General features: G+C 36.7%; 1 protein-coding gene across 8 annotated transcripts in view; it reads right to left on the bottom strand.

Moving 5' to 3' along the window:
* The window catches only part of nrxn3b (neurexin 3b), a 161,109-nt gene that overhangs the window by 84,337 nt on the left and 60,469 nt on the right, over window positions 1-16,303 (bottom strand). For all 8 annotated transcript variants that reach the window (XM_035529387.1, XM_035529392.1, XM_035529391.1 and 5 more), the window contains one exon: window positions 2,017-2,220. In XM_035529387.1, the coding sequence (XP_035385280.1) occupies window positions 2,017-2,220 (204 nt within the window). The remainder of the gene's footprint in view (window positions 1-2,016; window positions 2,221-16,303) is intronic.

Below are 16,303 nucleotides of genomic sequence, written 5' to 3'. Positions count from 1 at the left end.
ACCATCAATTACTTAATTGTACTTAGTCATAATTGTAAGTTGCTTTGGATAAAAGTGTCAACTAAATGCCATAAATAAATAAACTGTGTATAAGTAGACATCTGTTAAAGGTTAACCATAAAACTATGTTCAATATCTTGATCAGGCCAATGTGAAAGTTAATTAAAATACATTCTGAAAGTCAAATGGACTTTTGCTAATTTGATGGTATAATTTAATTTACAATGTACACATTAATGCTTAAATGGAAATCTAAAATATCACTCTTACCACTACCTTCAGATAACTAGAAATCATACTGAAACCTTGTGCATCCCTAGTACAAAACAAAACTTTGATTATATAATTTCTGAATTGCCATATATTCTTATTTAATTTGTACTATTTTTTTCTTTTCCACATTTCCCCACCCTTTCTATTGTACTCTGCCTTTACCAAGCATTAAGAAAGAAATAAGAATAAGTGGAGTGTGAACTTATTGGCATTACAGTTTATCCTGACACAGTCTAGATGGGGAAGAATAAGTGACAAATGAAATGGCATCCTTCAAGGTAAGAAACATCCAACAACGTTAAGGCCACCTTCCGGGGATGAGCACATGTGGCACTGGCTATTTTAAATCAGCACCCAACCTGCACCAGCAGGTCTTTTTGATTGCAAGTGTATGGCACTTCTTCTGTTCATTAAGATTCCAATGTCTTTTCACTGATACTTTGGTGTAAATGTAATTGTGAATTGTAAGTTAGGGAGTTCAAGCAAATCTTGCATTTGTTATTATTTGTTAAATAAATCCATAAATTGAGCAATATAAATATTAAATATTATTTTTTAGTCTTTCATCTTCTCTGCCATACATATCATTCCACTATTGAAAACAAATTTCAAAATTTCATAAAACAGTTTTAAACACAAAGTACAGGTGACTGATCTGAGATTGACTTTCACTGATGAGATGCACTGCGATATTCCATGGGATGATCTAAATGGCCAGCTTGGTCATGTGCCATCATCCTCAACAGAAAAGTGGGAGCAAAAAGCATCAGGCCAACAAGCCCTATCACCATACAGTGGTCAATACCTTGGATAATAGCGATATCAAGAAAACAAATGATTAAAGCCTAGACTATAACAATGGTCCAGATTAAAGTTATAAGATGAGTGCTGAAAATGATGGTTATGTCTTGAATGCTTTGTGTTAAATGTGTGAATGGAGCATTTACTTGACATTTTGACCATTTTTTGGAAAACAACTGATAGTGATCTAGAATCTATCATCATCATTTCACAATATCAATAATGTAGAAACAGCTAACAGCTAACAGTTGATTGTATGTGTGTGTGCTTGAGTGTGTGATATCTAAGTTGGAATGTGTTATGTGAGTGCAATGCATTTGCCACCAGCTACAGATGGGCTAGGTGCTCTGATCTTGGGCTGTTTGCAAGTGGGCCACAGGCTAAAGGCCTTTCAAGGGGTGAGTACCATCTTCAAACAAATCATGGAGGATGTACCTTAACACTCTACCATGCTAAGATGTACATACATACGTGTGTAAAATATAATTCTGCAAGTATTAAATACACACATATAAAACTATGTATAGCAAGTTTCTGTATCTACATTTTATTTAATTAATTCTCCTAATGCTGTTTAAAGATGTTTACAGAATGTGTCCAATATTTAAAGTAAGAGTCAGTGTCCATGAAAATACTAATGAGGAATGACCAGTGAGAAGAGCATATTTAGACGTTAGAATAGTGAGAGCTTGTCTGCTCACATAACTCAGCAGCACAGAGAGAGAAAAACATAAGGGAAGAAAATAACAGCAGGAATGACTCATGCATGTTTTAGTGAGAAGTACCATGATCCAGCAATATATTAACACCAAAACTAATGAAACAGACAGACAGTGAGGGCAGTTAATTGTGGGAATAAAAAGAGACAAGAAAAGCAGACAGAACAGATAAAATAAAAGAGGGAAAGAGATATAGAGCAAGTGTAGTGGATCAGGGTGATACCTAAGTTGACAGTGAGTTTCACACGGCCCCCATCCAGATCAAGCCGTAGTGTGTCTGCAGAGTCACGGGAGGTGGCAGCCATCAATAGGCCAAAGGCACGCTGGGACAGGAAGCGTAGAGACACGTCCTCTGCTTCCACTTGCATGACTGTGGGCAGCACCACTTTCATGTACATACTGCCGTCAAAGCTCAGAATAGAAGCCTCTGTGAAAATAAATCACAGAACACATACAGTTTAGCACATGGTCTAAAGGTACCACTTTCACTGTGTAGGAATCATTCTCACTGCATCTTAGGCACGTTAGTCATCAGTTTTTGTTCATACTTCACACTTCTCTTATAATTATATTATAAGTGATGAGAAAGCAATATCCAACCATATTGTTACAACATGGTTCAAACGTATTGCAGGAAGTTATGTTTAAAAGGATGATAAATTGTGAAATACTAGACTTGACACATTGGGTTAAAGAAGGCAAAAAAGGTTGCATCTGAGTAATAAAAAGGCAGGGGGTGGTGGTTAATGAGATGAAAAGGCATGCAGTTTTGATTACTTGGTCATTGTAGTGACAAACAACATATTTACATAATTCACGTTTACTAGTGGTGTGGCTGAACCCGAATGTGGTAATCCCAAAGCAGCAGTAGTGGGTTTTTACATATATTTATTTTGTACAAATACTTTAAATTTGTTTTCATGTAAAAACAAACAAACAAACAAACAACAAAAAAATCCATCTCAAATAGCCAGTGTTCTAGCAAAGTTGCTGTGCCACTGTTTCAGAAGGTGAAGATGTTGTGGAGCTTGTTTGACCGGGAGGAGATTAGGATAGCATTTGACTGTTAGCCCTGTAATTTAACCTACATTGTTTGCAGCATAGAAGTAGGTCTACCTTTTGGGTGATTGTTTTGAATTATGACAAGCAGTTTTAACATTTATTGATCTCTACAGATTTGCATTAAAGATATATGTAATTCATTTACAACTACGCATAATGCTAATTCAAGATATCTCTAATTAACTAGAATGAATGACAATCCATGTTCGTAGATATCTTGAATGATTATTCTGACTAGTCAGATACGTACGTCAGTACTACTTTAGCTTTTAGCACTAAAATCCACCCCTGTAGTGCAACAAATAATACACCTTGTTAGTTTTAAACTACTATAGGGTTTAGTATAGGGTTTAGTATGGTTTAGTAACTGATCAATTCAAAAATGTATTACATGGTCCGTGACGCATACGATTCCTCAGATATCTAAAAAATGTAATTTATACTAGACGTTATATGGCAAGCAGTTTTAACGTTTCATCTCACTATCTGCAATACAATTTAAGATATCTACAAATGAGTTTTGACTAATAAGAATTAGTATTTGACTATTCATGACAATTACGGATATCTGCATTTACAATCTTGCTAGTAAGAATATCAACTTAAGAGATCTACAATTACATTTTGACGAGTCAAAATATCTTTTAAGACATCTTCAATTAACGTCATCAGAATCATCATTTGAAATTATAATTAGAAATATCTCCAATTCTCTAATGTCTAGTATAAATGACATTTTCAGATATCTGAGAAATCGTATGCATTACAGACCATGTAATGCATTTTGAATTTATCAGTAAATCATTAACATTAAAAGGGAACTATACAAAATGGTCAGTTCAAACGTAAGTTAGGGTATAAAGTTTACACTAAAACTAACAAGGTGTCATGTCCGCAGACCTGGGCATCTCTCATTGTCATGGCAACCAAATCATTTCTGGGTTTTTCATTCATCTCCATGGTTCCCTGTCTCCTCCCCTTTGTCTCCAACTGTTCTGAGTTTGTCCCTAATTGTAGTCCTATGTAAACCCCCTTCCTACATCTCTTGGTTGCTAGTCATTGTTTCAGTTACTATGTTTGTGTTTCGGTAATGTGTGTTTAGTTAGCTCTCGGTTTTCCTCGCTCACATGTGTTTAGTCAGCTCTCGGTTTTCTTCACTCATGTTTGTGTCTCTGGTAAGATCCCGTTTGTCCTAGCTCTTTGCTCGCACATGTTTAGTATTGTCCTGTTTTGATCTCGTCCCTCGTTTTATGTACGTTTATTGCTTTCCTTGTTTAGTTCTCTGCTGTTCATTTGTCTATTGTACTTTCACTCTGTGTTTGTCTATGCTGTCTTACCTGTTATTGTTATCTGTCCTTGGTTCTGTTCTGTGATTGTTTTGTTTACTATTAAACTTATTATTTATTTATTGTCAATTCCATTATGACGTCTCATTAGTTCTGTGTTACATAACATCCAGCGCGTCAGCACTTCGCGAATGTTTTTGCTCATAACCACAGGGGTTGGTTTTCATGCTAATATAGGTTTCATAAATCTGTTACGTGCATCTGACTAGTCAGAATAATCATTCAATATATCCACAAACACATTATGAGTTGTGGGAACGATCATTCAAGATATCTGAAATGCAGGACCCATCTAGTTAACAACGTATTCAAGATATCCAAAATTACTTTGGAGATATCTTAAAAGGACTAGACTAATCCTAAATCAAACCTGGGATATCTTTAATTCAGTTTTGGCAAATGATAATTTAAATTCAAGATATCTACAGTTTAATTTGCACTAACAGTTTCAGAGCTCTAAAAATACATAAAAAAATACATTTAAGATATTTTAAATCATGAAGAAATTTAAGATATCTTTAACTGAACTAATGATTAATCAGAAACAAAGTGGACATATCTATTATTAGCTTTATGACTAGTTATAATATGATTTTGGATATCTTACATTTATATTGCATAAAGTCAATAATGAATTTCAGATATCTTGAATTGAAGCTCCTGTACAAGTCAACTGCAAACTTGATGTCAATCGTTCTAGTCAAAATGTAATTAGAAATATCTTGAATTCGCATTATGTCTAGTCATAAATGAATTACATATGCCTGTAATGCAAATGTGTTCAGATCAATAAATGTTAAAACCGCTCGCCATAGATGTTAGAGAATTAGATATCTTCAAATAACGCCTCAAATTATGATTCTAATGACGTAATTGAAGATATCTTAAAATATATTTTGACTCATCAAAATGTAATTGTAGATATCTTAAATTGCCATTCTTACTAACAAGACTGTAAATGCAGATATCATTAATTGTCATTTTGAATAGTCAAATTCTTAATTCTTACTAGTCAAAACTCATTTGTAGATATCTTAAATTGTATTATGGATAGTCAGATGAAACCCATTATATGTTAAAACTGCTTGCCATATCCCCTTTACGCACTGACAATTTTAAGATAATTTTTGAATGATTTGTACTTGTTCACTTTAACACTAGGTATCTTAAATTGTACACATAGTTCAATGATCATTCAGGATTCAAATTGAAGTAGACATTTGGGAGAAGACATCCATTCACATCCAGGCTTAATTGTCCATTATTTAGGTTCCATTTGAACACATCTAATACAGAGGAAAATGTAAAAAAAACCAAAAAAAAAACCAAAAAAAAAAACAAGCCTTTGATTTTTTGGGTGTATAATGTGTCTATTGATGCTGGAGATTCAGCTTCACTTATACTCTGCATTTCCTGATTCACCAGGGTCTTGTGTAATAAACTGAATAGCTACACAATGTTTTCCAGTAAGTGTCCTAGACTTCTCTGAAGTGTCCAAAAACCTCTCCAAATGCACATAAAGTCATCAATCACTATACATCAAGTTTGCATGTTTCTTTTTGATAAAACATCACAGTAAGTTACTTTAGTAAGTTCCACAACAATATTAGCTTCATAGCATCATTGTTGTCATCATTAGGGGAAAATACTGTAGCCAATACTGTAAATGCTGTAATACTGTAAAGAAATAGTATACTTTCTCATTTATACTTACAATTTGTAGCAGGATTACGAATTTTTCCAGTAGTGAATGGAAACATCGAGAGATTTGCTATGCAAACATCGAAGCTAGTCCATGTTAGCAGCACCCAAACAACTCCACATAAACATCAGCTAAAATGAGCCTCTTCCTTTCCATGATATCCAAAAGTATTGGCAGTCAAATCATTCTTATGGTTGTACGAGTTTGGCCAAACAGCGTCAAACCCATGCGCTAGGCTATCTGCTAACAACAATAAAGCACTTAAGACCTCTAAACATTAAAGGGATGACTAAATAAGTCAAGTGAGGGGTCTACGTTTTCATCTAAGCGTCCTCTATTTGATGAAAGAGCTGCCAATCACGCTGGTTGCCCTGGAAACACTTGGTAAGGTGAGAATTGCTGTCACTCTAAGACAATGGCGCTGCAATGGACAATAGAAATCCACATAAAATAGAAGGGGGGGGGGGTCTAATGCTCTATTCAGGAACACTTTTACGTCAGTAACGTGCATTTTGAATTAACCAAAGTATTTCTGGTTTGCTTATTCTAAACTTAAAAGTATAATAACAACAAAAACAGAAGTATTATGCCAATAGCCAGCTATGAGGTCACTGAGGTCCTCTTAAGATCTTCAGTAATTGATTAGAGCTTAAAAAAAAATAAAAATAAATAAAAAAATTGAGGTTAATAAAACTGGACTTGTGGGTTGATAACGCCTCTGACGAGATGAGCGCATGCTTGTTATTTAGTGTCTGCATTGTGTGAGAGAGGGCGCGAGCGCTGACACTTGCTTTTCGGCATTTCCATGGAAAACAATCGTAATTTCGTATAGGGTGGCGGCACTGCAATAGTTTGCTTATGTATAAACTCGCAGACAGAATACCATTGCTAAGATAAAGCAATGGTTGCTGTGCTGTTATCTTTAAGAAACAGTAACCTGGTACAGTGTCTGGAACAATGGGAACTGTATGAAACGTTAAAAATGCATACTCTGGTCAAGATAAAGACAAAGCTATTTTTCTAACATTTCACAGAACACTACTGATTAAATAACAGCCTATGTAAACGACGGTATCAATAATGGTATCAAAAATATTAAAAGACAAATTTGGAAATTAATATTGTGTATAATGATATTAGTTGTAATGGTGTTACAGTTTTGGACTGGCAACTCATGGCAGCAGCATCTATATTTTGTTCAACCATGTACTTACAACCTATGAAGAGCTATGAAGAAACAGAAACGCAGTACCCCATGAGTCTGAGAGCAGGGGTAGATGATAACTGACAGGAGGATTACTTTGGAAGGGTTTTGAGTATGAGAAAGGGCATATACATTGAGGCAACTAGGGTAATAGGAAAAGGAATACCTCTGCTACTAGAATCAATATCTCTGCTACTACTGAGGAGACCTCTGCCACATGTATACAGAAACACCCAAATTTTAAATCTAGGCTTAAGACTTAAAAAAAAAAATAGCCTCCTGCATAACTGAATCCCCCAGTTGTAGAGGTTTCTGGTAAATGTTAATGCTGTTGTCCAGCCACCTCAATTTGTGATGAGGATCTGGATGGAATACAATAATTCAGAGATCCCTCAGGACTGTGGTCACCCTCAAGCCCTCTCTATGAGTTGTGCAGCTATTTCATCACCTTCTTTAAGGAGAAGGTTGTAGCAATCCACGAGTCCTAGCAGTCATCGGTTTTGATTCTTCTAGACCTTTCAGCAGCCTTTGACACAGTAAACCACAACATCCTCCTCTCTGTTCTCTCCAGGCGTGGTGTGACTGGCTCTGTATTGAAATGGTTTCAGTTCTTTCTGGAGAGACGGTCCTATCAGGTAACATGGAGCGGATCCACATCCAAACCATGTAGACTCTCCACCAGTGTTCCACAGGACTCAGTATTAGGCTCTCTTCTCTTATCTTTGAATACTCATTTTCTTGGTGATGTAATATCTTCTCATTGCTTCTCCTACCAGTGCTATGCTGATGACACACAACTATTTCTTTCTTTTCCACCCTCTGACACACAGTTCCAGAAGTATCTCAGCATGCTTGACTGACATTGCGTCATGGATGACAGCCCATCACTTGAAACTCAACCCGAGTAAAACTGAGCTTCTGTACATCCCAGGAACTTCCAACCATTATCATGACCTCACAGTTTCCTTCGAGAACTCCCTGGTATCACCATCTGAAGCTGCCCATAGCTTGGGCTTAACTTTGGACAACCAGTTGTTGTTCACAACTCATGTTTCAAATCTAACCTAACCTGTTTCAAATCTAATCAAAACTACCCATGTGCTTGTGTAATCTCTTGTGATCTCAAAGCTAGACTACTGCAACTTGCTACTTGCGGGTCTTCCTTTAAGAGCCATCAGACCTCTACAACTTGTCCAGAATGCTGAAGCACGACTGGTCTTCAATCTTCTGAAGTTCACAAGTTGCTCCACTGTTGCGCTCCCTTTATTGGCTTCCAGTAGCTGCACGCATCTGATTTAAAACCTTGATGCTTGCCTACAGAGGCAAAAATGGACCAGCCATCCATACATGAGGTCAATGGTCAAAGCCCAATCCGTACCCCAAGTACTTCAAACCTCAAGTACATCTTGGCTTGAAATACCATGTTTCAAGTCTCTTGGAAGACAAGCATCGAGACTATTCCCTGTCCTGGCTCCTAGATGGTGAAATTACTTCTGCTTGCTCTATGGACAAATGCAGACTAAAGACCCATCTATTCGTGGAATATTTAAATGACCACTGACCCTGCTCCTATATTGACTAAGTGAAACTTGTACTTATTGTAGGGTATTGTTTATGGCACTGATGTTGACTAACAAACTCTAGTACTGTTTGTTTTTTGCACTTATCATTGTTTAACATAGAGCTTATGTATTTTGTTTTTCTAGGCATCAGCATTGATCCCTGTATTTCTACAGCATTCTAGTTCATTGGTATATAGGACTCTAACTTACTGTACTGTACTAGGATGTAAATGACAAAGCACTTTTGTAAGTTGCTCTGGATAGGAGCATCTGCTAAATGCCCGAAATAGAAATGGAAGTGGAAACCTGCCAGAGCCACATGTTAATCGTTGGCTCATGCACTTTACATGCACTTTTCATGTAATGCATACTTTGATAAATCTAACTTAAATCTTTTTTTTGTTTTGTTTGCATGCTACTGCATAGATAATGCCAACAGTAAACTAGTCATGATAGCCAGAGGAATGGTGGAAATCAGGAGAGGTGAAATAGGTGGCAAAAGAAAAAGGAAATGGACAGAGAATAAAGGTAAGGTGGCCAGGTGCAGCAGTCAAGGTAGTTTGGAGGCGTGTTAAAGATGATCTGAAAGGCATACTGGCAAGTTTGAAGTGTTCAAACTGAACAGCTTAGATAAAGTTATTCATGAATACAGGATGGCAAGATTGAAGAAAAAGGAAAGAGAACAAGACACAATGAAGTCAAGAGAGTAAGTAGAAAAAGACTCAAATAGTAGTTAAGGTTTCTTAGAAACTTTAGAATATTGGAGGTGCATAGAGGAATTGTTGAGGAGAGGTCTTGATGAAAACGATGGAGTATTGTAGGGCAGCCTTCATTAGGAATCCTTATGTGATTATGTGAAGACCTTATTTGGAATCTGGGAGTTTAAAAGTTAGAAAAAAAGGAATTAGATAAGTATTTTGTTAGTGTGTATACTGATAAAGCAAAGGAGCTGTGGGTGAAATAGAGTGGCAATTGGATGTCAGCCCACCAAAGTGGAATAAGGTTCAAGATGTGGTACATCATGCAAAATCAAGTTCTGCACCAGGGCCTAATGGAGTCCCATTACAGATATACACCTGAAATGTACCTGAGGTCATGAAGTTTTTATGGAAGGTGATATTGTGTTTTAGAGAAAGGGGATTATCCCAAAAGAATGGAAAAGATCAAGGGGTATCCTTATTCCAAAAGGAAAGGATTCTGGGAGTATAGTACAGTTTTGGCTTATAGGTCTTCTTAATGTGGAGAGTAAGATTCTCTTCACATGATGCATGAAAGCAAGTTCATGCATTTATTACTTCAAGATTGGATTACTGTAACGCCTTACTATCTGGCTGTGCCATTAAATTCCTAATCAAGATTCAGCTAGTTCAAAATGCAGCAGCCAGAGTTCTTACTAGAACTAGAAAATTTGATCCCATTACTCCTATCTTTGCTACTTTACATTGGCTCCCAGTAAAGTTTTGTATTGATTATAAAATACTTCTAATAACCTACAAAGTACTGAATGTTCTTACCCCACAGTACTTTGAAGAACTCTGAGTGCATTAAGATCCATCATGTCTGCTTAAATCAAAAGGTGCAGGCTCTTTGCCAGTACCAAGAATATGAGCCTTTTCCTATAAAGCTCCCACACTGTGGAATAGCCTTCTTGTAAATGTTCAAGATTCAGAAAGAGTCTCAATATCTGTACAGTCAGGCATTTTATTAACTACCCTCTATCTTAGGTAAAGGTGTAGATCTGGGGGTCCATGGGCATTGAGAGTTATGGTAAACTGGGATGTTATGATGTTGTCACTTCACCTCTCTTTTGTCACTCAAGTTTGTTGACTGAGAGCGGCAGAGTGCTGATGTTCTAGGGTGTCCTCATGCCTGTGTTTCCTTCTGGCTATTTCCTTTTACCTGTGCTGCCATATCTAGATCTGCCGGAGTTCATCACTGCACATTATAGTTCCCTAATTTACACACCCTTGTACCTGGACATGCCTAATCATCTATTCTCTCTTTCTGCTGAGGTACGCCTACCCCTGATGTCATGATGTTACTGAGGCTCTACCCATCTCAGCTGCCATGGCTGCTCCAATTGAACATTTGTAAAGCTGCTTTGTGACTGCTTTGTAAAAAGCACTATATAAATACGTTTTGATTTTGATTGTGGTTGCTGGTTTGAAGAGAATGGAATATTTTACATCTTATTCTATATATACTTACAATCAAGCTTTATTATTTTATTTTATAGCTGGCAAAGGTTCCAAATAGCTTCAGTTTAATCATTATACTTCACATATATACCTATGTGTTTCTGTTTTTTTGTTTTTGTTTTTTTATTATTCATTCATAATGGGTCTAATTTAAAAATGCCTATCCCCAAAAACAAGCACAGAACTAGGTAGAAATAAAAGGTGTTTCTTGTAAATAACAACAAGAAACACTATCTAACCTATGTGTATTTCTAACCTCTAACCTATTGAGATGTGACAGAATTAATTTAAACTAATACTAGCATTTTCATTTAACCATTTCATATCAGTCATTTGTTGCTTGTTTCAAGTGCAGTAACCTACCTTTCCTCCATCATGATAAATTATGATAAAGATAAATGAATCTAAGAAGTGCAGATTAATCACTAGTTTGACGGCGAATATTTCAGTTTAGAAAAGTGCATTCAGGCATTAGAAAAGCTTAGAGAGCAGCCTATAGCATCTGGTCTCCAGTTCCAGATATTATGCATAGCGAGAGACAAGCTCTGGCATTTGAACCCTTGCAGTGGGACAAATGGCCTAGCACCATTCATTTCAGCATGTGTCTAACAGGTTTGCCCTACTTAGCGAAACACTGGCTGAACAGCCTTTTGAAAGAGTTCTGGTTTTATACGGCATTGATCTTTGCAATAACCCTGGAGACACAAGTAGCCATAGTGAAATGCATTTCAGGGGCTTGTATAACTGCACTTTATATCATGTACAGTAGCCTACTCTTATGAATCGTTGCTGCCAGTAGTCAAACTGACACTGCCATGACAGAAACTGCCTGCCCTTCCTAGACCCAATGGAGTTAAACAGTTAAAAACTAAAAAATGTATGTAGTTTCTCACCAAATGGGCAGATTTTTCCTTTAATTTTGGAAAGTAGAACTGTGTATTACACTTAAAATAGCAAAGACAAGTACAAGTACATTTCCTTTTTTCTACAGCAAATGGGTTTTGGGCAGTAGGTCTCTAGAATTTCGAGCTGCTTAACACTGATTGGTTTGTGAGCTGATGATGCTAGTTACTCTGGTGGTAACAACCAAAGAATCTGTAGAGAGCTCAATTACCAGAGCTGGCTTATTATCTACAAATTCTATTTTTCTTTACTATTTGCAATGTATTACATCCTTCTACTTTCCCAAATTAAAGGAAGATCCTGGACATGGTGAGAAAGATAGAATTTTTTTTAAGGCTCATTTGTGAGAGTAATTAAGAGATGTGCTTTTTTTCCAAAAATGAGGCACTGACATTCTAAGTGCACAGTAACTGCATGACTGCCATCCAAATGACTTCATAACTGGTTAAGAAATATAACAGTACTACTGCACATCACGCTGCAGGTCATTACCTCAAACAGTAAAGCAAGGCAACAACAAGGGCATAATTTGGTTCCTTAAGAGTAACAATACTGATAAAGAAGTGTACCTAGACTGTCACTGCTTCTGGATAAGAGCACATAACAAATGCTGTAAACATAATACAGAACCTCCTCCATGATGCCAATCCTTAGAGATAGGTTAGGCTACACAAAGAAACCAGCAGCAAACTCAAAGCTTTGCATTTAAAGCGACTAGCAATTAGAGAAAATAGAAAGACTGGCTGAGAATTAGATTTTCACCTGGAATCTTTTGTTAATTTCTCACAGGTACCTTTTGGCTTTAGTGTAAGATTGTAAATGGTACATTAAGTAATTTATCACCCATATCAATATGTTATGCTCTCAGCACCACAAAACATATGTGTAGTGATAGCAAATTAGCTAAAGCCAAGGCTAACTACAATGTGCACTACATGGTATTAGTATGGCTATATCATTGTAGGGCAAAAATGTGTAAAACTACAGTAGATCATAGTGCATAGTGCACAGTCATAAATATTAGACATTATAATATATTCTTCTGTCCACCCATTTTGCCAGTCTCTCTCTCCCTCTCACTGTGCCTTGAAAAAAAGGCTTCACTGCAATCAAACAGCTTTATGCATCATTTTCCTGATCATGTTACATGATGGGGACATTGGAGTAGCCCAATACTCCTTGGCCTGTATGGAAGCTGTGTTCAGTGTACCCCTGCCAGGCACTCCACTGTGCTGCTCCAGCAATATGTAAAATTACTTACTGCAGACGTTTCATGCATCATTTCACATGTACATCCTCTCAAAGCCACATATGTGTATAAGAGACCATGTTGGATATTTATTCATTGACAGTGTTATGGACAAATGAGTTATTATTATTTTCAGTAATGGAACTGACAGAGATCTTATTGACCTTTAAAATTTGGGCAACGTTATTTGATTTTAGGGATTGGCATATGTCTGGCAATGAAGGAAAATTATATGAGCTAGGGGCCTGTTACATTTTTGCACACTAGATGGCGGTGAAGTCCACCAAAATTCTCCCAGATCTATGCATGTTTTCTTTAATACTGTGTGTGTGTGTGTGTGTGTGTGTGTGTATGTGTGTGTGTGTGTGTGTGTATGTGTGTGTGCGTGTGTGTGTGTATGTGTGTGTGTGTCTGCGTGTGCGTGTGCGTGTGTGTATGTGTGTGTATGCATGTGTGTATATGTGTGTGTGTGTGTGTGTGTGTGTGTGCACGTGCACGTGTGCGTGCGTGCGTGCGTGTGTGTGTGTGTGCGTGTGTGTGTGTGTGTGAGAAAGAGAGAGAGAGGCAGAGAGGAGAAGGAGAAGCCCTAAATTATATTTCTAGAGACTATTTATGGTGTACATTGGAACATTATGGTTTTCCAGAGAGGTTTGTAAATATGATTAAATTATTGTATAGTAAATCAAAAATACAAATTAATGTTAATGGTGTGTTAACTGAAGATTTTGAAATACATAGAGGGGTTAAACAAGGATGCCCATTGAGTGCTGCATTATATGTCATCGCTATAAACCCACTGTTATATAAAATTAAAAATGATCAGCAATTACAAGGTGTTCAAATGTTAGGTATGGAAAGATGGAAAATATCTGCGTACGCAGATGATGTGCCGGTATATGTCAAGAATCAAAATGAGTTTAATATAGTTAAGAGGCACTTTGAAATGTATGAAGTTGTGGCTGGAGCGAAATTAAATGAAAGTAAAAGTGAAGGTATGGACAGGAGATGGGCAACCTGTACTAATAGATTTAGAAATAAAAAATTAAATTAAAATATTAGGTTTGATGGTATTAAATGGTAGATGTAGCGAACGGAATCGGGAGAAAAAGGAGTGTGAAATTAAACTAGAATTGGGAAAATGGAGGGTGTCAAAATATAAGACTAGAATACAGGTGGTTAAGACCTTTGTTTTGTCGAAATTGTTTTTGGCTACGGTTTTCCCTCCGGATGAGAAATGCATTAAGAGGTTGAATAAAATGTGTGTTCATTTTATTTGGGGAAATAACAGAGAAGTGACAAAACGAGAAGACATCATATGACAGAGCAGACAGGACTAGGGCAGAGCGAAGTGTCTGTTTTGATCACTAGCATCAGGCTAAAGTGTGGCACAGAATGAGAGAGAGCAAGACCGATAGGGTGAGACAGGCAGAGAGCCTGAATGAAAAACTGAATGATTTAGTTGAAATATAGACTCAGTCGTGTCAACCACAAAACAGGAGTTATTTGATATTGGCAGGTAAGTGTTCACAGGTACTGTATTATTATGACCATTCATTATATTACCATCACAAATAGCTGTACACTGTATACCAATGACCTTATTTGCCCATAAATGGTTATACTTGCTATATGCTTTGGTTAAACTTTAGTTAAACATCAGAGGGGGCTCAATATATATTTTCATTATTAAGTTTCTGAACTTGTTTACACTGAATTTCTGAATCATTCTAACACTGTACTCATATCATACTATCATTTTTATATCATTCACACTGAAAAACAATCCACAGACATGAATAGTTTTCATCAGTATAATGACAATAACATTCATAATGACACTAAAAACACAAATGGAACATAAAACTACACTAAAATAACTTTAGTCAAACTCCATAATGTCTCAAACACATGAGTCACCTTCTCTTAATTTTGTTCTTAAATGTATCTGTTTTAACTAATAATTATGCACAAGCTAACTTTTGACTGAGGTTAAAAATCTAAATATGCCAGTTCCTAATTGTCTCACTCCTGAACAGCTTCTAGAGCTCAGCCCCATTTCCCATTGGGAAATCAATATCTCTCAATATCTCTCTCTCTCTCTCATGCTCTCTCTCTCTCTCTCTCTCTCTCTCTCTCTCTCTTTTTAACTTTCTCAATTCCCTTGTTAGTCCACAGCTTTAGTGCTCTGTCAATTTCCTACTTGACTGCACCCTGAAATTCTTCTGACGTGTGTGTGTGTGTGTGTGTGTTGGAGGGGGTGTAGGCCAACCAGGTGAGTCTGGTATTTAAGCAATTATATTTCTAATGTCATAAAGCCAGTAAAACACTTTACATTTTCAAGGGAATTTACTTGCTGCAAGGAAGGAGGACGGTCCTGCGAAGAGAAGGAGTGCTGTTTTTATTTCCTTCTCCTCTTGCTCCCAGTGCAGCAAGTTGGTGTCTTTGAAAGACAATACATGTGTTTGTGTAACCTACTCATTAATTGGCCCTCAGTTACAAACATGGATGGAACCATACGTCAACGCTAGAGACCAAAATAGAGTCCCAAAATGTAAAGGCAGGTCATAATGTTTCCACAGTTTTTATGTCTCTTTCCATGTTCTTTCCTCCCTTTTTATCTCACACTGCATATTTTCTCAATTTCAAACACACACACACACACACACACACACACACACACACACACACACACACACACACACACACACACACACATTCACACAACTGCATACTGGCTACATTTTTAATTCACACATCATTATGGAATACCTTAAAGTCTGACAGAGCACTATAAAGCTAAAGCTCTTCAGAATTTCCACATGGAACCAGGTGATGGTCAGTTCACCAACCATGATTTACCTCATTATGGCAAGTACAGTAGAATTTTGAAAAACATTGCCAAATTTTGAAAAATAGTGCCAAAAAAGGTACACTTGAAAAATAAAGTACTACTGTAAAGGATGTAAATAAGAGGTTTGAGGTGTCTATCAGAAAAATTTAATATAATACTTATAACTTTATTTATTTAGCACCTTTCATAGATAAAATGCAGCTCAAGATGAGATATTTGTTACTTTGTTGATAGTTTACTTTTTAAGTTCCATACCACTTTTTAATGATATAATTTCCCAAAGGGTGAGACTGTTGCTAAGAGTGCAGATGCCTTTCAGCAGTAACACTGACAGCTGCTTATAACTCATAAGATAACATCACACATACCATCTGCATTATTCTTCCCTGTTGAAAATTATTCCACCACTCAGTAGAAGACAAATACTCGATGG

This window comes from Electrophorus electricus, chromosome 8 (genome assembly GCF_013358815.1).
Source record: "Electrophorus electricus isolate fEleEle1 chromosome 8, fEleEle1.pri, whole genome shotgun sequence".
Lineage (NCBI taxonomy): Eukaryota > Metazoa > Chordata > Actinopteri > Gymnotiformes > Gymnotidae > Electrophorus > Electrophorus electricus.
Note: the sequence above shows the minus strand (reverse complement) of the source record. Positions and strands in the feature narration are given on the sequence as shown.